Source organism: Prionailurus viverrinus, chromosome A2 (assembly GCF_022837055.1).
Source record: "Prionailurus viverrinus isolate Anna chromosome A2, UM_Priviv_1.0, whole genome shotgun sequence".
Lineage (NCBI taxonomy): Eukaryota > Metazoa > Chordata > Mammalia > Carnivora > Felidae > Prionailurus > Prionailurus viverrinus.
The window spans coordinates 162,849,354-162,870,198 of record NC_062562.1 but is presented as its reverse complement, the minus strand read 5'-3'; the positions used below and the strand labels follow the sequence as shown (position 1 = coordinate 162,870,198).

The 20,845-nt window shown below is 62.1% G+C and overlaps 1 protein-coding gene across 1 annotated transcript in view; it reads right to left on the bottom strand.

Moving 5' to 3' along the window:
* Nucleotides 1-20,845, bottom strand: part of LOC125154119 (SCO-spondin-like) — a 56,429-nt gene that overhangs the window by 23,775 nt on the left and 11,809 nt on the right. The window contains exons 21-60 of the mRNA XM_047837867.1: nt 20,439-20,695; nt 19,987-20,121; nt 19,161-19,357; nt 18,903-19,030; nt 18,706-18,815; nt 18,233-18,382; nt 17,994-18,087; nt 17,730-17,899; nt 17,284-17,517; nt 16,854-17,075; nt 16,190-16,426; nt 15,478-15,606; nt 15,297-15,388; nt 14,968-15,199; nt 14,678-14,830; nt 14,442-14,582; nt 14,156-14,338; nt 13,899-14,049; nt 13,130-13,283; nt 12,931-12,988; nt 12,036-12,140; nt 11,514-11,717; nt 11,232-11,341; nt 10,196-10,349; nt 9,962-10,115; nt 9,386-9,458; nt 8,534-8,591; nt 7,058-7,234; nt 6,615-6,758; nt 5,634-5,804; nt 5,385-5,549; nt 4,479-4,658; nt 4,238-4,360; nt 3,973-4,102; nt 3,746-3,871; nt 3,478-3,569; nt 2,428-2,601; nt 1,992-2,156; nt 1,138-1,390; nt 148-194 (exon numbers count right to left, since the gene is read on the bottom strand). Of these exons, the coding sequence (XP_047693823.1) occupies nt 148-194; nt 1,138-1,390; nt 1,992-2,156; nt 2,428-2,601; nt 3,478-3,569; nt 3,746-3,871; nt 3,973-4,102; nt 4,238-4,360; nt 4,479-4,658; nt 5,385-5,549; nt 5,634-5,804; nt 6,615-6,758; nt 7,058-7,234; nt 8,534-8,591; nt 9,386-9,458; nt 9,962-10,115; nt 10,196-10,349; nt 11,232-11,341; nt 11,514-11,717; nt 12,036-12,140; nt 12,931-12,988; nt 13,130-13,283; nt 13,899-14,049; nt 14,156-14,338; nt 14,442-14,582; nt 14,678-14,830; nt 14,968-15,199; nt 15,297-15,388; nt 15,478-15,606; nt 16,190-16,426; nt 16,854-17,075; nt 17,284-17,517; nt 17,730-17,899; nt 17,994-18,087; nt 18,233-18,382; nt 18,706-18,815; nt 18,903-19,030; nt 19,161-19,357; nt 19,987-20,121; nt 20,439-20,695 (6,032 nt within the window). The remainder of the gene's footprint in view (nt 1-147; nt 195-1,137; nt 1,391-1,991; nt 2,157-2,427; nt 2,602-3,477; nt 3,570-3,745; nt 3,872-3,972; nt 4,103-4,237; nt 4,361-4,478; nt 4,659-5,384; nt 5,550-5,633; nt 5,805-6,614; nt 6,759-7,057; nt 7,235-8,533; nt 8,592-9,385; nt 9,459-9,961; nt 10,116-10,195; nt 10,350-11,231; nt 11,342-11,513; nt 11,718-12,035; nt 12,141-12,930; nt 12,989-13,129; nt 13,284-13,898; nt 14,050-14,155; nt 14,339-14,441; nt 14,583-14,677; nt 14,831-14,967; nt 15,200-15,296; nt 15,389-15,477; nt 15,607-16,189; nt 16,427-16,853; nt 17,076-17,283; nt 17,518-17,729; nt 17,900-17,993; nt 18,088-18,232; nt 18,383-18,705; nt 18,816-18,902; nt 19,031-19,160; nt 19,358-19,986; nt 20,122-20,438; nt 20,696-20,845) is intronic.

Genomic DNA, 20,845 nt, shown 5'->3' with positions numbered 1-20,845 from the left:
ACAGTGGGTGTGAAGCCAGGTCAGGTCATCCCTGGTCCCCAACTTCCCTGGGGCACCACTGACATCCCCAGGAGTTGATCTAAAGAGGCCAGCATCCCCTGTGGTCCCTGAGGACCCACCACTGCTGATTCCTGGGCATCGGGGTACCTGGGCAGGGCTCTGAGGTGCACACCATCTCACCGGAGATACAGGTGCTGCAGAGAGAGGACCCATCATGGCCACCATCAGGCCCCGCCCCTTGGAGCGCTATGTACCTGCCCCCAGGGGGACACGGCCGGCACACCACCGAGGCCGGGCACAGAAGTCCAAGGTACAGAAGTGAAACCCCGCAGAAGGGTCTAGAAAGTAAAGCCCCGTGGCCCCCTTGAACTTCATGAGGTGACTGAGGATTCTCACCCAGGCCCTCCCGCCTAGCTCCACCCTCCGTGGGCTCCCTGACGCCCCAGGCACTGTGCTGTCCTTTGTCCCACACTTTTATCCAGGAGTCACCTTTACGTGCTTTCCTTTCCGTCTGTATTTATCACACAGTTTGGAAAGGACTTTGAGCAGCTCTATGGGGCCAGGTAGGAGCCATTTCGAAAGAGTACACCCCAGTGTGAGCCTCTTGGAAAGAACAGTGTGCTTTTCTCTCCTTTTGCTTTTCTCCAACAAACGTGCTCAAGTGGCCCCCCGTCCAATACGTGGAAGTCCCAGAAAAAGAATCACAGAAGGAAAAAGCAAAAGAGAAAGAGGTGGGGGAGAGGAAGCATGAAGGGGACTGTGGGGGGGGGGGGTCGGGGGATGGACAGGGAACAGGGAAGAAAAGGGAAGAGGAACAAGAAGAACAGAGAAAATGAAATGAAATGTAAGAAAAGGAAAGAAAAATGAGAGAAGCACAAGGCGGGGGGGGGGGGGGGTTGGGGTGGGGCGGGGTCGCGTGTCCCCTGCCAGCAGGGCCTGGTGTCAGCTTGGAGTGTTGGGGGCTTCAAGGTGTTTGGGCACAAACCCAGTGGATCTCAACATCCAGGAAAGAGAAACAGGGGTGACTGAAAGGGAGGGTAGAAGACCCTCTCCAGCCCCTGCTTCCTTCACAAATCACCTCCCCCACCTTCGCCTCCCTTCCCCCCCCCCAACCCCCCCCCCAGGCTGGCAGCTTACCAGTTATTGCAGGAGTCCAGCCGAGCCACTGCTCCCGGTGCATAGAGCTGCCCGTGCAGCTGGCAGGGGCACCGACTGCGGGGCAAGCAGCTGGCATTGTGCAGGAAGAGGCCAGGGGGGCAGGCGCAGCCGGGGGCGCAGAAGCTGGTACACTCCACCCCAGGGTCCTGAGCCAGGCACAGCTGAGGGCAGGGGCCCCCGTCCTGGCGGCACTGCTCCGCCGAACGGAACACCATGTCCCCTGGGCACTGGGCTGGACGGGCAGACAGAGAGGGTCTCAGCATGGGCAGGAGGAAAGGGCCAGGGGATGGAGGGGCCAAGGGGAAGCTACATGCCGGTGGTCGGGGAGCAGGACTGAGGAGCCACGGGAAACCCCTCCCACTCCCCCTCCCTTGCAGGCTCGCTCCAGTGTCTGAAAGGTTGCCAGTAAAGATTCATAGCTTTGCCTGACTTTAATACAAATATCCTTGGAAGTAGAGCAGGAAGACAGAAGCCACCTGGGCCAGGAGTGGGGGCTCAAAGGAGAAAGGACAGGGAGAATGGGGCCAAGGGCTTCTAAAGAAGGGCTGGCCCTGCTTCTCGAAATTCCTGCAGTGAGTGGTTCTGCCCAGAGGCCAGTCTGACCTCCTCGGCCACATGCCTGGGAAGGAGGCCTTGGGCAGGGAGGAGCAACCCCAGGGTATGGGAGCCAGAGGAGGGAGGAAATCCGGGAGTCTCTTAGCTCAAGGTATGGCCTGACCTGGAGCCAGAGGTCAGTGATGTGAGAAGGTGGGGTGGAGAGAGGTCAAAATCCCTGGGGGGCTGGCTGGACGTGGCTGGGTAGAGAACGGCAAGGGTTAGGGGGAGGTTGGCACCTGTGCAGGGCTGTGTGTTGCAGTCCCTGGTCTGGCTGTGAGGTCCCTGACACTCGGGGTCCCCAGGGGTGGAGCCGGAGCAGCTGCGCCCACGAATCTGGATGCCCCCATCACAGGGGGCTGAGCAGGTGGACCAGGGAGCCCACAGACCCCAGATGCTTTGCGCTGTCAGGAAGAGCCAAGTTTGTCATCACGGACGCTGGCAAAGGTGCGGGTAGGGGACGGGGTGCAGGAGGGCCACACCTCCAGGACTGTCCCAAAGGTCCCTTCAGGCCCGGCCCACCCTGTGAATCACAGGCTGGGGGTGGAGGAGATTCTTCGGGACAATAGGTTTGCTCTAGCCTCCCTGCCCCAGGTGCCCAAGGGGTCAATTCTTCTCCCTTGTTCCTCATCCCACCCTAGTGCCCAGGCCACTCCGGGGACAGAGGGGGCACACCTGGGCACACAGGGGGGCTGCAGGGCTCCTCCTGGGTAGCCTCTCCTGGGCAGGAGGTGTCCCCGGGGCTGGGGCAGAGCCGGGAACGACTGCGCCACCCAGGGCCTCCTCCAAGGGTAAGGCAGCTCCTGGAGCAGGAGGACCAGGGCTCCCAGAGCGTCCAGCCCAGCGTCTCTGGAGGAGAAAAGGACAGGTCTTCTGCACAGGGTTCCTGGCAGAGCTGGGAGGGAGACCGGGTCAGGTCTGAGAAGCCTCTGCCCCTCGAAAGTGGAAGGTAGGACCACCCCCCCCACCTCCAGGCCCAGGCCTCTCTCTCGAAGCACAGCTCCTGCTCAGCCAAGCTCCAGCTCAGGCCACACTCTACCCGTGAGTTTGGCTGGCACCTCATGTCCACCACCCACCCTCACATTTTCCCCCAGATCAACTCATCTAGAGTCTTCTAAACGCCTATCCTTCATTTCTCTTCCATGCTAGAAACCCCAGTCGCCAAAGACACCTGTCGGTGCACCAGCAGCCATTCCTTCCCCTTCCTTCCCTCCTCTGCTATAAGAGCCTGGCCCAGACCCCACAGACCCATGTTCGCACCCCCAACTCCTATTCTCGCCTCTGTCCCATCTGCCTGCAGAGACCTCTGCCGTCACCTGCTCTGCCTGAGGACACCCTGGGCCACGAAAGAGGGAAACAGCCTGGGCTCCCTCATCTGGCAACTGTGTGCTCCTGATTGCCTGCCCCACCCTTACTCACTCGGTCAGCAGGACCAGCTTCACCCCTGCTCTCAGGACACCCCGGCCCCCCAAGACCAGCCTGGGCTGGGCATGTGGGAGGGGGGTGCCGCCTGGGCCCCACCCTCTGTCTTGTCCCCGACAAAGCCCCATGCATCAAGGCGCCTTCTGGGGCTGCCTCCTGGACCAGAAGGCCGCACTGACCCCATGTGGGTGGCCAGCGGCCCAATCGGTCATGCCCTGTCTCCAGGGTGGGAATTGGGAGGAGGAAGGCAGGCATGAGGGTTGGGGGGTGAGAAGCAGGCCCCCATGCGGGCTTCTGACCTACCTGTCCCGCATTCCACGTGGCAGGCCTGCAGCTCCTGCCTGTTGCCTTCACACGGGGCACCCCCAGAAGCAGCCGGAGGGTTGGAAGGGGACCTGGGGGGGATAGGTGGCCTGGGCACCCGCTCTCCTCTGCCTGCCCTCATTCCTGTCTTCCCAGTCACCTGTTCTCCAACCATCACCTTCTCTACCCTCCAGCACCCCTTCCCTTCCTTCTCCCATATTCCTCTCCCTGCCCCCTACCCCTGCCACAATGGCTCCGTCCTGCACACCTGAACCGAGTTCGCACTCCAGAGCCACAGGAACGGTCACAGGGACCCCAGGAGGACCAAGCTGACCAGCCACAGGACACAGGGCAGCGCCCGGGCTCACACACCAGGGCCCCTTTCTCGCACACGCTGCAGGGGAGGGAGAGGCCGAGGTCAGGACTGGGAAGGGGGGCGTGGAGAGGGGCTGGTCCCCTGACCCAGGCACTCCCTGCCACAGCAGACATCCTCACCAGCGGCTGCAGTTGTCCAGGAGGAAGGGCACCCCCGGCTGCTTCACCTCTTCGCCCACCAGGCAAGGGCACTCAGAGAGGGGCAGGCAGTGGCCATCATGGAGGAGAAGCCCAGGGAGGCAGCGGCATCCTGGGGTGGAGGCAGGAGGGCACTCAGCCCCACGCAGGGGGGCAGTGGGGCGGGGAGGCTGGAGACCGAAAGCTGGTGAGTATCCTCCTCCCGAGGGCTCTGTCTGCCGCACCCTGACTGCTGGGTGTGCCTCACCTTCCAGACAGCGTCCACTGCAGGTTCTGTTGGCCTCAGGATCCAAGCAGGACGGCGGACATGGTGGCACCAGCCCCTTCTGGCACAGCTCAGCACTGATGTGAACACGGCCCAGCCCACAGTCTGGTGGGAGAGGGACACTAGGTGGGGCGGGTAGCAGGAGGCCCGGTGACCTTCCCTAACAGCCCCACCCCCACAGGGCTCCATCCCTGGATGCCCCTGCCCAGCCCTGCTCCCTTACCTGTGTCACCCGTGCAGGGCTGCAAGCCGCAGGGTGCCCGCTCTTGGGAGGCCCCAGGGCAGGGAGCACCACCATTCTTGGGCGGAGGATCCACGCAGCTCCTCCTCCGACTTCGGTGGCCACCCCCACAGGAGACGCTGCAGGGCCCCCAGGCCTCCCACACAGCCCACACCCCAGCCACTGTGGGGGAAAAAAGGATGGAGGCGGACCAGGTGAGCCCAAGGAGCCTCAGACCACGCTGGAGAAAGCAAGGTGGCAGGGTAGAGAAGGGGCCTGCGTGGTGGCCAGCTAGGTGGCCGAGGGCAGCACCACGGGGACTCAATAGGCTCTTCTCCTGTCCCAGGAAACCTCCCCTTGGTGGAGGGACTTGAGCAAAGATCTCTAGGTGCCTCCCAGGATGAAGGCTCTGGTCCCTGGAAAAGGGCTGGGGCAGTGGGGAGACTGGAGCGGGACTCCTCCTGGTGGCAGCAGAAAAAACCAGGTTAGGAGACCAGGTGTGGGAAACCCCTCTCTGGAGCAGAGGCAAGGTCGGGACTACTCCCTCGCACCTACAGAACACAAGGGCTAGGAGGCCTTAGGCACAGCCTGGGAACACCCTCACTCTGAAGTGGAAACAACTTTACCGATCCACTCCCCACACTAGAGGAGGGTAGGAACCCATCCAGGGCCACTCAGGCAGGAAAAAGGGCAAGGCCAGGGGCAGCCTTCCTCCTAAGCCCTTTGGAGGTACGAGGCTGTGACTTCAGAAGGGGCTGTCCCCCTAGAGTCGTGGAGAGGAGCCCAGACACTGGGGTCCCCAAGAGCGCAAGGGCACTCCCCCAGGTGGCTCTCGGATAGGAATCCACCCCAGGTGTCCCTTCCAGGGGCGGGGGGGAGGGTTCCTGAGGAGGCCTGGGTGCCAGTCACCTGGGCAGGCCTGCACGAAGCAGGGCTGGCTGCGGAGCCTGTCGGACGGGCAGGTGCCCCCAGGCAGGGGAGGCCGCAGCAGGTCCCGGCGCTGGAAGGCGAGGCCCAGCCCACAGCTGCGGCTGCAGCTGCTCCAGCCAGACCAGGGCGCCAGCCCACAGTCCACTGCAAGGGGATGGGTGCGCAGGACTCAGAGGGGGCTCGTGCAGGAGCGGGGCCCTCAGAGGTGTCCCCTGGCCAGGTCCGTACCACAGCCGTCCTCGTCAGAGCCGTCCTGGCAGTCAGGCCGCAGGTCACAGCGTCGCTCGGCCGGCAGGCACTCCCCGCTATCGCAGCTCAGCTGGCTCGGGGAGCAGAGGGCTTTTGAGGCCGGCAGCCCAGGCAGGGCCGTGGTGGGCACCGGGAAGGGTGCGGCGCTCGCTGCCAGCAAGGTGAGGGGAAGGGAGCCACATAAGTGATTCCTGACTGGGTGATACACTGAGCCCCTTCAACCTCGGGCCAAAAGCAGAACGCACTTGTCAACCAGAGATCCTGCCCCTCCTTCCTCCTGAAGCTTCCCACACTCAGTACAGCCTTCTGTCTACATGTGAGGGGGAGATCATGGGCTCTGGTCTGCACAGGCTCTCACCCAGCCTCTCTGCTTGTTAATGGCTCCTGGGGGGTCTAGAAAGACATCAAGCTGTCTAGAACAACAGTTCCTTCCCTGGGGTAACCTCTTCCTGAATGCATACTCCCTGGGGTGGCCCTTCCCTGATTGAGAGAGTAGGCTTTGAGCACAGTGATCTACTTTGGATGGACGGATGGATGGATGGATGGATGGATGGGTGGTGGAGGGATGGATGGATGGATAGATGGGTGGGTGGATAGATGGGTGGGTGGGTGGGTAGGTAGATGGATGGGTGGGTGGATGGATAGATGGATGGATGGATGGATGGATGGATGGATGGATGGATGGTTAGATGAGTCTCCTCAAAAATCAGACAGGGTTTATGAAACAAGCCATGACCTAAGACCTACTGCATTTGCCCTCGTCACCATCCCCAAAGACATCCTAGCTGTTTTTACCCACTCAGGCTCCTTTCACTCTCTGCTACCCCTAGCCCCTCACAGTTCCTTCCCATATGAGCCAGGAATAGGGGGCAGAAACATCCCCAAACCTAAAGCCCTTTGGTCACTGCTACCCACATGACTTCAAACCCTCCGGGGAGCCCTGCAGGGTCCCCTACTCACCACAGCGCCTCTCATCGGAGCCGTCCAGACAGTCCTCCCTCCCATCACACAGCTGCTCCCGCTCCACACAGCCCAGCACCTCACAGGGCACCTGGCCTGGGCTACACTGCGCAGGTGGGAAGGGCGGCGGGGCGACACTCTGGCCTGTGGGCACCATCGCGGCCAGCTGACTGGACACCTGCCCACCACGTTCCCCCCCCCTCAGCCCCCAGTCTCCCTCCTCCTGACATCTGGTGTGTGTGCCCCCGCTTCCCGCCTCTCTTGGAATAATGGAAAAACAGTGAACTGCATCAGGAGACTTGGTCCTAGGCCTGATCCTACCAAAACTCTGACCTTGCGCTGTGGGATCTTGGGCAAAGCGGCTAACCTCCAGGGGCCTGTTTCTCCGACGGGGAGTTGTTCAGATGCATAGGTTTGGCAGGCAGAAGACGGTAGAATCTTACCAGCAGGGGCCACTGGACTCATGGGGTGCAGGGGGAGCTCTGTCATGGCTGTCGTTCCTGGTCTCAGGGCCTTGGCCTCAGGCTGGGAGGTGGGGGGGGTGGTCATGGTCTGCACAGATTCCCTAGGACTCAAGCGAGGAGCCTCGGAGTCTGGGACCTGAGTCACTGGCCCCTTCCCTGTGGGTGCAGGAAGGAGAGAGGTGAGGCCCTCCAGCTCCCCTTCTGTGAGATGAAGCAGAAATGGGTTCTCCAAAGGGGTATCCAGGCTTTGGGTGGTGCAGGGTTGAGCACAGACCACACCACACCTTCTGAGGGACTTCAGACTACAAATGAGGTGGAACTTGGTAGTCCAAGGAGCACAAGAGGGTTTTAAATGAAAACACAAAAGCGCCTAGTGTCAAGCTGAGATTTGTACCCTACTCTCAAGAAGCCACACACGGCAGCTTCCAAGAGGAACCGACAGCACAATGAGACATTCAAGTCTGCACCCGATGACCTCCTGGCAGCTACAGCGAAAAGGGGGTTCGAGATTCTCATTGCCCAGCAAAGGATTAACGTTATGACACAGCCAGTTTTCGAGAACCAGACTTAGCGTGACGTTAGAATTCATCACATAGCCTGCATCTTGCGGACTCAAGCGATGGTACAAGTTGCTTCGTCTGCTTTTCACAAAAAACACAGAAGGACGGGCCAGCCGGGCTCCTGGATGACTTTCGCTGGAACTCACGGGAAGGGGTCGAACTTAGACCTCTTAGTCTTACAGATGGAAAAACAGAGCCCAGGGAGGTGGTGAGGCAAGCCAACATCTCCCAAAAGAGGAAGTCAGAGCCAAGCCACAGCCAGCTGACAGCCCCGCCCATTTCCGGCCTTGCTCTGAAGACAGCTCTCCTCAGGCTAACGTGCAGGTGAAAGGTCAGGCAGCCACAGGGAGGCTGGTACATGACCCTCAGGGAGCCCCTTCCTTGTCCTTGTCCTTGTCCATATACCAGGGAGGCTGGTACATGACCCTCAGGGAGCCCCTTCCTTGTCCAGTTTAGGAACATGCTAACTTGGTGACCCCATGTTCCCCATGCCCACTTAGAGACATGCGCGGCCAGCAAACCCTTCAGAAAGGGGTACTTGGCTGCATCCATGGGTGAACAGAGGGGGCACAGGCGGGGCCAGGCAGCACCCCGCAGCCCCGGGGAGCCCCTGTCCTGGCCAGGGGTCTGGAGAAGGCAACCATACTTCAGGGCACACGTTCAGCCCTGGGAACCAGTCTGGGGGATCCAACCCTAGAGTCCGGGAGGGCGGGCAGAGGCAGGATTTGGCCAAGGTGTCCTCCACGGTGACCAAGTATTCCTTCTAGAAGCAATCCTGCTCCACTTAGGGATGTCAGGTGTCAGAAGACTGAATGCCGAGATGTAATAGCCCCTCGCCCTGAAGGGGTGGGCAGGGTAGGGGGGTGGGGGTGGGGCCTGGAGTTTGGGTACATACCTGTGGGGGGTACAGATGACCCTCGCCAGGGACGCCAGCGTTCTGCATCTGTCAGACCCTGCGGAGGGAGAGGGGTCGGCTGCCCATACAGCCCAGGGCCCCGAGGGCAGTTCCACCTGAGACTAGGGACCTAGCTCTCATTGCCTTTGGGACACACCTATGTCCCATGGCCCCTCCCCTGTCCCTGCAGCACAGGGCACAGCTGGGGGGTGGAGACTCACTTCCCTACAACACCTCTGGGCTGACACCCAGGGGCTATTCTCGTTGACCCACCTAGGATTCTGCTTCTGCTCTTGCCCCCCCAAACCCCGTCTTCCCCCCAGTATCCACACATATGGGCTTCAGCGCTATGGTCGCTCTCCCCTTGGGTCCCTGACCAGGCTGTTCTCCAGAGGGAGTGTCCACCCTTCGTCTCCACATTGCAGACCCCACTGCCCCAGATGCCCCATCCTTCAAGCCTCTTCCAGGAAGCCTCTGGGGACCCTGGGGACAAGTAAGGCTTTTCCCACCTCTGAGTGTCTGATGCCCTGTTGCCAGCCCTGTGGGCATAACTTTGCCACCTGGGGGTAAAGGCCTCTCCTGTCTTCCGAACTCCTCCAGGCCAGGCACCTGCCCTGTGCTTCTCTGCCCCTCTGACCTCCAGCCCCCAGTCCAGCACCGGGCTGGCCCCCAGAAGGCTCACGGGGTGAAGTGGACTGCGAGAGCAGACCAGGGACACGTGGGGAGGCAGCGCTGGCTGAAGGTGCGAAGAGAGGGAGACTGCAGGGCGAGGGAACGTGGCTGCTGAGGCCCTGGGACCAGGGCTCCCCATGCCCCGCACCCCACCTGCTGGGCCTACAGCTCCCCACTCACCTTGCTGGGCTGGGGAGACAGCTGTCCGGGCTGGGTGGAGGAGAGAGTTGGGGTCCCGGCTGTGGACCGGACTCTGGGAAGAAAAATAACCAAGGGACTCCAGGGGTTCTCCCAGCTTCAGAGCCACCACCCGGGCAGGGGGGTCAGCGCTCCCAAGGTGGGCCCAGGGCAGGGCAGGGCAGGGCTGGGGCACTCCAAAAGGGCACGTCCACTAAGACTAGACAAAGGAGATGTTATCCCAGTGGTTTTCAACGTATTAACCCCCCTGCAGGGCTTGTAAAACAGATATCTGGGCCCCACCCTCGAGTGTCCAGCTCAGCCCGGCTGAGCTCGGGCCTGAGAATCTGCATTGCTAACAATTTCCAGGTGACGCTGCTGCTGCTGGTCCAGGGGCCACATTTTGAGAACCAGTGACCTCCAAACTCTAGGAAAATGGCAGAGGATCCTAGAATCCCGTGGTGGGAAGGGGCCTCCAAAGGCCCCCAGCTGCACCGACGCAGCACGCAAGGCCAGGGAAATAGTGCAGGACATCTCTCCTGTGGCTGACCCCTCCAAGGCTGAGCTGGGCACCCGTACCTGCCAGTGTCCGCGGGCAGGGGCACACAGCCCTCTTCATCAGAGCCATCTTCACAGTCCTTCATGCCATCGCACGGGCCTCCCCTTGGGGCACACTCACCACTGGCACAGCGGTGCCCAGCCCCTGGGCACAGGGGTGCCACCAGCAGGGACACTGGTGGGAGGGGAGGGCTGAGGGCTCCTGTCCGTCCCTCTTCCCACTCCCGCCGATCCCACTGCCAGCCCCGCCCGTACCTGGCTCACAGCCCAGCAGCTCCACCCACGGGGAGGTGCTGTGGTTGGTGTCACTGTGGGGGCCACGGGGCCACACCCGGACATGCTGAGTCTGCACCATCTGGCCAAACATCCACACTGTGGGGGCCACTTCATCCAGGTTCTTAAGGAAAAGCTGCAGGAACAGGGGCGAGTGTTCATCAGACCCGAGCTGCCTTTTCTCCGGACTGCCACCCAACCCTGCTGAGTGCCCCCGCCCAATCCGAGTCCCCCAGCCGTCAAGGCATGAAAAGCATGCTCTCCTGGCATTAATCACCAGAGTCCCTCAAGAATGTGGGTTCTGGTCCTGGTGCCCTGAGGGCAGGGGCCAGGTTGTGCCTGCTGGTGAGTCCCCAGGGCCTGGCTAGTGCCCCATAAGAATCAAGAGGGAAGGGGCACCTGAATGGCTCAGCTGGTTGAGCGGCAGACTCTTGAATTTGACTCAGGGTCATGATCCCAGGGTCATGGGATCGAGCCCTTCATCAGGCTCCTCGCTAAGTGTGGAACCTGCTTAAGATTCTCTCTCTCTCTCTCTCTCTCTCTCTCTCTCTCTCTCTCTCTCCCTTTCCCCCTCCCTTCCTACCCCTCTGCACACACGCATGTGCTCTCTCTCTTTCAAATAAGAAATAAACTAAAAATTGGGGGGGGGACCTTAAAAAAAAGAATTAAGAGTGAACACATGGTGTGGACTGATCCCTCCTGCTTCAAGAGGCTTGTCTCCCTGGGGAGGATGTAAACCTCCAGGGCAGGGCTGGGTCCCAGCTGCTCTTGACATGCCCTCTGAAATCCTTAGTGAACTTGATGTCCCCTGACTCCCCTCCCTCCACAGAGCTTTGCACACCTGCCCCACGCCAGAGCCACTTGGATAGCTCCTGACGCCCTGCTAATGACAGGTGTTCAACGAGCCTCCAATATAAGAATGTTCTTCGGGGACACTGGAAGGCCCTTGGGGACAAAGATGGTGGGATTCGCAAAGAGGCATGTGGGTCACTGGCCCAGGAGGCTCGGGTGGCAGTACCTTGGCTGGGGACAGGATGCCAGGCAGGATGTCACTATAGTTGTGCCAGTGTAGACCATCAGTGCTGAACTGCAGCAAGGCCAAGGACCCAGCCTCCTGCACTATGATGCCTACGGGGTGGGCCGGGGGGCGGGGGGAGGGGGGGCACAGAGCTGAGAGAGTGAACCTCAGCCCCCGCCCCCATTACTACCCTGTCCCAAGCCCCGCCCCCATCACCACCCCACCCCAGCCCCACCCCCCCAGCCCCGCCAGTCCCTCCTGCCCCGCCCCCACCACACTGACCAGTGAGGTTCCTGGGCAGCATCAGGTCCAGCTGCAGGTAGGGGGGCAGAGTGTGCCGTTGAGTGCCAGTGTTCTCGATGGTGCTCCCGCCCCGATAGCCAGGCCCCCTGGTGGGAGCCTCCAAGAGGGCAGCCTGGGTGGGGAGCTCCAGCTGCAGGTTTTCCCTGGGGAGTCCGGCCAGGCCCAGCGGAGAATAGCAGGGGTCTGGGTGTAGAAGAGAGAGGGGCTGGAGTGCAAGGGAAGAGGGTGGCGGGTGCCTGCCAGGGACATAGTCAGGAAGTCACAAGGGGGGCTGAGGGATGCAAAGGGCCCCATGGTTGACCTCGACCTGGGCTGGAAGGGTGGTCCAGAGAGGGCAGAGTCAAACAGGCAACCTAAGCCAGGATGACTTCCAGATCCTTAGGATAACCATCCTCCCCATGGAAGGCAGGGGTAAATTGCAGCGTTCCTGCCTCCTCTCTTAGGCTGGGCAAACCCTGGGCGGTAATTCCTCTCTAACCTACAACCACATGTGGCCCTCACCTCCAGGTGGAGGCAGAACGTAGGTGACCAGACGGGGTCCGATCTGGGGACTGAGGGCTGGAGAAGGGGCAGGAGTGGCCATGGAGAGGATCGTCTGGTTCTCACCTGTGTGGGGAGACTCAAGGTTCAAGAGGGAGAGACCTGCAGATAGGCTCACACTAGCCCCAAGCCCCACACCCAGGCCTCTCCCCACCTCTTGCAGCACTTTCTCCCTCAGGACTATCCAGGAGCCCCCAGAACAACCTCCCGGCTGGGAAAGGCCTGTTCTCCTTCCCTTGGCATGAACTGGAGGTTTTCACTTCCACTGAATATTTAGAAAGAGAAGACCTTTCTGAGCACTAGAAAAGGGTATCTCTGGATGGAAGCACCCCTGTGGGCTGGAGTCTAGCTCCCGCTGGCCAACTTGCACAGTGAACAATCTGTACAACTGTGAGTGCTGGCCCTCCTCTAACCTCAGCAGCCTGTAGGTGCACTTTTAGGAGCAGGAATCTAGACCCATAAACGCATTCACTTTCAAGTCTTTGTGTTTTTCTGTTTCGTTCATAACTCAGTTTCCAAGCAAAAATACTCTTGAAAAAGTTGAACTTTGTCTTGGTTCCTCTTAGGAGAAAGGCCAGGAACCAGATCTGACCCAGCTGAACCAGAGAAAAGAAAGCACCCTCGACGGGGAGGCAGAATTCTAGCCCAAAAGAGACAGAAGAGACCTGATCTCAGGAGGACAGAGACAAGCCCTTCCACCCAGAGGGCCCCTTCCTTCCCCAGTATCCAGGACTCAGGCTCCCCCCAGCCGGGGCTGGGGTAGCCACGGATCCCCCCACCCCGCTCAGTGCTGCCACCTGGGGCTCCCTCTGAGTCCTCACCATCCTCCTCCCTGCCATTCCCCAGACCCACTCACCACCAGGGAGGGCACAGTGGCAACACGAGTCTCCCGTTCCCTCCACCAGGACCCAGTCCTGCGGACACAAGAGTCAGGCTGGACGCGCTGAGCCGGCCACCTGCCAACCTCCGACCCAGCCTATCGGGCCGCTGGAAACCTTGGCCTCTACACACGGCCCCTCCCACTGCCCCGCCCCCAGGCCCCTATGCCCCCTCACCTGGGGGCAGCCGCCCAGTGGGCAGTAGGGGGAGCAGCGCACGGTGCTGTTGTGCAGACACTGGCAGACTCCGCAGGGGCCCTCTCGCCAGCGCTCCCCTATGCCGCGGACCCTGCCCCGCTGCTCACAGCCCTCACACGGCTCCGTCCGGCACCTGGAAGAACGGCCGCCACTTGCCGGGTGAGTGGGCTCACCTAGGCAACCAGCCTGTCCTGGTGTGCCCGGAGTGAGCGGTCTCCCAGGACTTGGGACTTTCAGTGATAAAACCGGGAAAAGTCCTGGACCAGCTGCGATGCTTGGTCTCCCTATCTCCTGACTCCCAGCCCTGCACCCCAGAAACTGCAACTGGCCCAAGAAAGGGGTGTGGAAGCAATCTGTGCCAAGACCCTAGCCAGTGGAGCCCATTTCAGAGGGGGCGTGGTGGGCAGATCTGGCTCACCCCCTCAGTACCTCCCTTCAGTGACCTTCAGAGGCACAGGGTGCAAACCAGAGGACCCATACTTGCCCCTAGACTTGTGGGCTCCCTATACCCCTCTTTTGGACCTTGAGAACCTAAAACCGACGCAGAAGAAGACCAGATATTCCCCCAAAGAGGCGCTGGGAATCCTGGTGTTTAGACTAATAGGGCTCAGAGTAGGAGAGGTTCCTCCTTTGGAGTCCATGGTACCTGTGGAAGTATCTCAAGAAAGGGCACACCAGCAGCTTCCTACCTGGGCACTGGAGGTGAGGGATAAAGGTCTCTGCGGGTCCCTGGGGTGGGTGCAAGTACCTGCGGGCCTTGCGGTGGATGCCCCGGCACTGGCGACCTTGGCCCGAGAGGCGGGGGTTGTTGGGGCTCCGGAAGGACCACTGGATGCTCTGGCTCCCGCAGGGGCCCAGGCACTCAGCCCAGGGGGACCAGGATGACCAGCCACAGTTCACTGCGGGAGAACCAAGACTCAGGGGTCAGAGGAGGGCTGGGTGCCCAGCTGGGTAGTCTGGGAGGGGACAAGGACCCCTTGGGAAGGGTCAAGGGTGGGGCCTCACCAGCACAATCTGGATCGGGCCGACAGCGTTGGGGCCGCCCATCCTGGCAGATGCACAGCTGGCAGCTGGCTTTGATGCGCTGCCCAGGCCAGTAGCGGGTGCCATCCACCAGGCAGGGGCACTGCCGGGGCCACACACACTGCCCCTCACTGCCCAGCACCTGTCCGGCAGGGCACCAGCAGCCTAGAGAAGGCCCAGGGTGAGGCTTCCCTGCAGAGCGCTCAGCTCCACAGACACACCGGCCACAACCTGGGCCCAGAGCCGCCCCCCCACCCCCCGCCCTTACCTGGGCTGCTGCAGGGCTGGTCAGCCGAGCACACAGCCCGACCAGAGACTTCATCGCAAGTCAGAGGACAGGGAGCACAGGGCCAGTACACCAGCTGCCCGGAGCAGGTGGCATTGAGGCAGCCGTCCCGAGGGCAGGGCCCTGAGAGAAAAATCAGAACCACGGTTCGGAACGGTGGGTCGGTCCCCCGCAGAAACAAGCCACCTCCCAGCCGTGCCCTCTTTCCTCGCACTCACTGGTCTGGTGGTTGGTGTGAGAGCCCCCAGGCAGCGTGGCGCAGGTCCGGCCCCCATTCTGGGGTGGGTGACACTGCCGCTGCCGGGTCATGGTGCCCGTGCATGGCTCGGAGCACGGGGACCAGGGAGACCAAGAGGTCCATTCACCATCCACTGTGAGGAGAAGGGGCAGGACAAGTGGGAGGAGGGGAGTATGAGGCCAGTCTGAGAGCCCCGTGATCTTCCTCTCCCTTGCTCTCTCTGGGCCGCCGCCCACCCCCTGGCCCTCCTGGGTACCCCAGGCCCCTCACCGGGACAGGCGGCCGTGAAGCAGGCCTGAGTCTGGTGCTCAGGGCCTGGGCAGTGCTGCAGCACCGGAAGACTAGGTGGGGAGCAGCGGCGGCTCCGGGCCTGCACCCCAGACCCACATGTCCTGCTGCATGGCCCCCACGGGTCCCAGGGGCTCCAGGCCCCACAGCCCTGCTCTTCTGGGGAAGGCCCTGCCGTCCCTGCCAATTCACAGTCAGGCTGCCCGTCACACACCTGGGGAGGGAACAGGATCAAAGTTCCTTTCAAGTCAGGTGGCACAATGGCTCTGCCTGTGCCACCCCCTTCCTCCCTCCCTCCTTCCCTCTCTCACCAGCTGGAAACCGATGCACAGGCCATCAGGGCAGGAGTATTCCGGGCAGGGAACCCTTGTCCCGTTGGGGCCTCCTGGAGCTGTCATCCCCTCTGAAGGGAAGAGAAGAGAAAACAGTAAGACGAGAACTCCCCCCAACCCCGACCAGCCTTGGCCTTCATCAGGGGAACCGTGTCCATACCGCAGCCCAGCTCATCCTCGCCCTGGGAACAATCAGAGATCCCATCACAGAGCTGCTCGGGGCTCAGGCACAGCTGGGGAGCCAAACCACAGGAGAAGAGGCCACCGCAGGGGGGCAGCTGGGTGGAGCCTGTGGGCACCCAGAGAGTGTCCTGTTGGGCTCCTGCCCCTCCCACCCTCTCTCTGCAGAGGGGTTGGCAGGGGGAGCCAAGGGCACCGGAAGGGGAGGGCAAGGAGAAGGCTGAGCCTACACGGAACCTGAACCTGGCTCAAAGACACCTTGGGAGGCGTCCGGAAGGGGCAGAGGGACCTGGGGAGGCACTGGAGCCAGTGGACAGCTGCCCCCTCCTCCCAGGGTGAGGTGGCCAGGACAGGAAGGGCTGACATGCAGGGGCACAAAGGGAACTCCCAGGTCTGGTGGGGTGGAGCTGGAGGGGTAGCCCTCCAAACAGGCCCACTCCCCACGCTGCTGAGCCACTGTCCATCCTCTTATCCCTTCTGGCCCAAATGCGGGCAAAGACAAAAGCCTCTTTCTTCTTTCTCCGGGGGGGGGGGGGGGGGGGGGGGAGGGCAAAGTCTTCAAAGAGAATTTGGGGAAAAAGATCAAAGGACACTCTGGAGGTCGCAGCCCCAAGTCGCTCCCTAGCCTGCAGCCCACCGCAGGGGGGTGGGGGGGTGGGCGTGGTGGGAGAAGAGGCGGCCCAGGCTCTCACCGCAGGCCTCTGGGCTCTCGTCCGAGCCGTCGGGGCAGTGCGGCACGCCATCGCACAGCTGCGCAGGGGACACGCAGTGCGGGCCGCGGGCGCAAGGCACGTGGTGCGGCGCGCAGGGCCAGCCGCAGCCGCGCTCGTCGCTGCCGTCGGCGCAGTCCTCCTCGCGGTCGCAGCGCCAGCCCCGCGGGGCACACTCGCCGCTGCCGCACGGAAACTCGAGGGGGCCGCAGGGGGGCGCTGCGGCGGGCACCCGCGCTAGACCTGGCCCGCCCGGCCCCTCCACCGCCGCCGCCCGCCTCCCGGTGCCCGCCCTTCCCGCCCCCTTCCCGAGCCCGGACTGCCCCCACCTCCCCACGTCCCGTCGCTCCCGCCGTTTGCTCCCCGACTGGTTTCCCAAAACCTCTCCTCTCGTCCAGGCATTCCACTGACCACCCCAACCACCTCACCTCAGCGGTTGGGGGCCTGGGGGCATGTCCGCAAGTAAGATCTGGACTCTTCCAGTCCCTCTTAAACCCCCTTCCCTTTGTGCATTCTGGTGTCTTCAGGAGGCTGCGTCTGTGCCAGCCCCAATGCCCCAATGCCTCCTCTGAGGCGCCCTCCCCACTCTTCTTTCCCAGGCTTCGGGACTGCAGTTTTCTTACCCCTTTTCCTCCAGGACACTCACCAGGGCTGGCACTGGCCAGGGGAGTTGGTGCAGTCTCCCCAGAGCCAGCGGAGGGGCCCGGCAAAGTGCCAGCGGGGGAAGTGGGCAGCGAAAGGAAGGGGCAGTGCCCGGGTCCCTCATCGGCTCCATCTGGGCAGTCCCAGGTTCCGTCACACAGCAGGATGGCCCCCACGCAGGTGCCATCGACACAGGACACCTCCCCAGGAGTGCAATTCAGCTGCCCTGCAGCCAGAGAAAGGAGGAGCTGGTCCCAAACGCCGCCCTGTAATCCCACTGTTTGGGGTGCCCCTGTGCACACATTACAGGTGCCGGCTTCCCAGCAGGAGCCTGAATTGGTGGAGGGGGGGAGGCAGGAAGGTTGGGGCTCACAAGACAAGCCTTGTGGGAGGGGGTGCCTTGTGGGCTGGAGTCCAGAGCGGAGACCACCCACCCAGACAGGCCTCCTCATCGGCAGCGTCGGGACAGTCGGGATGTCCGTCACAGAGCAGGGCGGGGGGCAGGCAGCGCCCATCAGCACAGGCCAGCGAGTCGTGGGGGCACGGGCAGCCCTGCTCATCCGTCCCATCTCCACAGTCGTCCCTCCCGTCACAGAGCAGGGCCAGGGGCAGGCAGCGGCCGGAGCTGCAAGACATCTGCCCCTCCCCACAGCCTGGGGTGGCACAGCCTGGCATGGGGCAAGCAGGCAGGGGCCAGATGACAAAGGGTCCTAGAGAAGCCCCTGACCCTGGAAAGACCAGAACAGCCCTGCCCACCAGCCATCGCTGCCAGCGATGTGAGCAGCAGCTCAGGAAGCCGTTCAGTTTCGCGTAGGAGACACCCGCACAGTAGGAGAGACCCATCACTCAGTCACTGCCCCCCACAGACGAGGACACTCACCCTCCTCGTCCGAGCCATCGCCACAGTCATCCTGGTTGTCACAAAGCCACCCGTGGGGCACACAGTGCCCACTCTCCTGGCACGGGGCCTCTCCCTCCACACAGCCGGGCACCGGCTCCTCACAGCGGGTCCTGCCACTCCCGCAAAGCCACTGACTTTCCTGGCATGTGCTGAGCACACAGCGTCCCGGGATCAGCCACAGCGCTGGGCTTTGGCAACTCAGGGGCATGGGGCTCCCCTGAGCCACCCCCCCTCCGCACTCACCAGTTCCCACAGTCCTTCTGCAGCACAGTCCCCGGGGGGAAAAAGCTGCCCCCTGACTCACAGGGGCAGGAAGCTGGTTCTAGGCAGACTCCTCCTGGGATCACAGAGGGTAAGACTGGAGCAAAAGGGGCACAGCGGCCCCTAGTGCCAGCCTTGTCACCCGGGCCTTGTGGCTCTCTTCCCCCTCCCAGGCCCCTCCCCCCCCCCCCCCCCCCCCCGCCTCTTCTGACCCTACACACCATGGAGCAGAGTCCCCTCGGGGCAGAAGCAGCCCTCCACGCAGGCGACAGCCTGGCAGTGCCACCCAGGTTCAGGACCATGGTCATGGCAGGTGGGGGGGCATATGGGGCCACAGGCCTCATACACCTGGCCCCCTTCACACTGCAGAGCTGGGTGGAGAAGAGAGAGGCTTGGGTCACTGAGGTGCGACGGCACCAGGATGCAACAAGCAGGCGAGCCAGCCCAAGCGGATACTCATGGAGGGCACGGGGTGCACAGTGTAGACTCTTGCTGAGCCCCTCCCAAGGCCGTTGGCAACATGACAGTTCTACAGGAAAGCAACCTGCCCGTCTGGTTCATCTACGACAGCGTGAACACCACACATATTTGCCCTTGAATGCATGGCTTGCTGGCAGGCCAGGAGGAGCACCCATGAAGGAGCGGAATGGGCGGTGGGATTGGGCATCGGGGACCCAGGGCAGGGCACACTCACGGCAGAGCTCCTGGCTGCGCCAGCGCACAAAGAGCCCATGCCGGGCACACTCATCTGCATACGTGGCAATGGCCGAGCAGAGACACTCACAGTCACCCCCCGAATCACAGCTGTGGAAGGGATTGTTCAGCCCCTGGACCCCCTCCCCACCCCCAACCTACCCATTCCCACCCTGTCCCCAGGCTCGCCCCTCTCACCCGCAGGCATCATGCACACACCGCTCGTAGTGCTGCTGTGGGGGCACCTCTGCATGGCACCGGGCAAAGAGCGACTGCAGCATCACCCCGCAGCGGGCGTGGGCCCAGCTGGCCCGGTGGGCATTCACCTGCAGGCAGAGCAGGTCCACACCGTGGACCAGCTAGACCCCATCTGCAAGCACTCAGCCTCTGGATCCTCCCCCCTGCAGGTTTCTGTAGCTGCCCCCACTCCCTCCCCCCATTCCCACCCATGCTCACGGTGCAGGGGTGTGGCAGCTCTCCTGGCTCAGGGCAGAGAGGATTCAGGTGCCAGGAGTGGGCAGCCAGCTCAGCTGTGGGTTCCAGGACCCCCTGGCGGCTCCGCAGGTCATTACTGGCATCTCCGTCAAAGTCCCCGCACAGACCAGACACACGGCCCCGGAAGTGCGGAGACAGCTGCACCAGGACCCGGGTGCCTGGGCAGAGGGGGCAGCAGGGGCCAGCATTGTGGAGAAAGAAGACAAGGGCGGCTATTCCGTGGGCCTGTCTGACCATCTGCCCAGGGACCACAACCCAATAAGGGGTGCTCGTGCCCTCTTTTGGGAGGATGATTGGCGATGGTGAGACCTAGATCCGGAGGGCGAGGGCAGAAGCGGGACCAGGGAAATTCTCCAGCGGGCCAGATTCTGGGAGGGATCCAGGCTCCAAGACAGACTGTGACACCACCAGCCCCGGAGGCCTTAGTGACCGGAGACTCGGAGGGCAACCTCGCTGTGCCGACCAGGCAACTCCTTCCCCGGTCAGGGGTTACTCTGGTTTTCCTCGATTTCTCAGTAACAGTTATTTCTAAAATGCCTACTGTTTGGGTTTGGGTGGTGGGATGTTAGGAGATTTATTTTCATTTCTTCTTTCCCAAACTAGGTATTTTCTAAATATTTCTTAGGTGAGGCACTGTTGCTCTTACGTTGAAGAGAAACATAATTTTAAGAGCGCGATTTGGGAACTCCCACCACTCGTATGGAAGAGAAAGGGTTTAGGGAGAGCCAGCCTCATGACACTAAGGTGGGCATGGGTCAGATGGTTAAGGTTAAGGTTGGGGCCTGACCTCCATCCCAGAACAGGCTGAAGCCCAGGCGGGTGGCGAGTAGCAGGAAGAGACCAGCACGACGCAGGCTCAGCCCAGGGCCCGTGTAGACCTTGGGGAGTGTTATGCTCGCCCCATTCACCATCACTGCTCGGCCTGCGGAGGAAGAGAGGCTTTCAGGCCCTGCCTCGGAGTAGAAGGGCTCCCAGATCCCCAGGAGGCCCTCACCAGCCTGCCGTCCAACCTTTCCTTTTGCTTCTCTAGCTATGAGACCTTGGGCAAGTCTCTGGACCTTAATTTCTTGGAGCCTTCCAGAATTATGTTTCCCACGCAAGAGGAGAGAGGAAAAGCACCAGCCCCACTTCCCTGATGGTAAGCAGTGGGGAACCCCGGGCCTTGGTCACCTGTGCAGAACTGTGATGCCACCCAGCACGCCCCTCCCTGGCCATGCCACCCCTCAATGTTACAGCCACCTCTGAGCATGTGCACAACGGTGCTCTGTAGTTGCACGGTCAGCGCCTTGGTGCAGGTGAGGCCACTGGCCCCACAGGGCAGGTTCTGGGCTGAGACTGTGAACTGGCCGCTGGTCTCTCGCACCAGCAAATATTCACAGGCTCCAGGGAAGGTGAAAGCCAGCCCGTCGAATGTCACATAGTGGGGGGCACCCGATGCCTGGCACCATCCACGGCACTGGCGGCTCGTGCAGTGCCACTGCCGACCCTGGCACACACTGTGGGGGGCGGTGGGGAAACAGAGTCATGAAGACACGAAGCCAGAGCTGTATCTAGGGGATGCACCTGGTCCAGGTTCCACGAAACTCCCGACAGACCCTCAGCTTGGGGGAATCCTGGAGAGCTCCCGTTGCCCAGGCCAGTCTGGA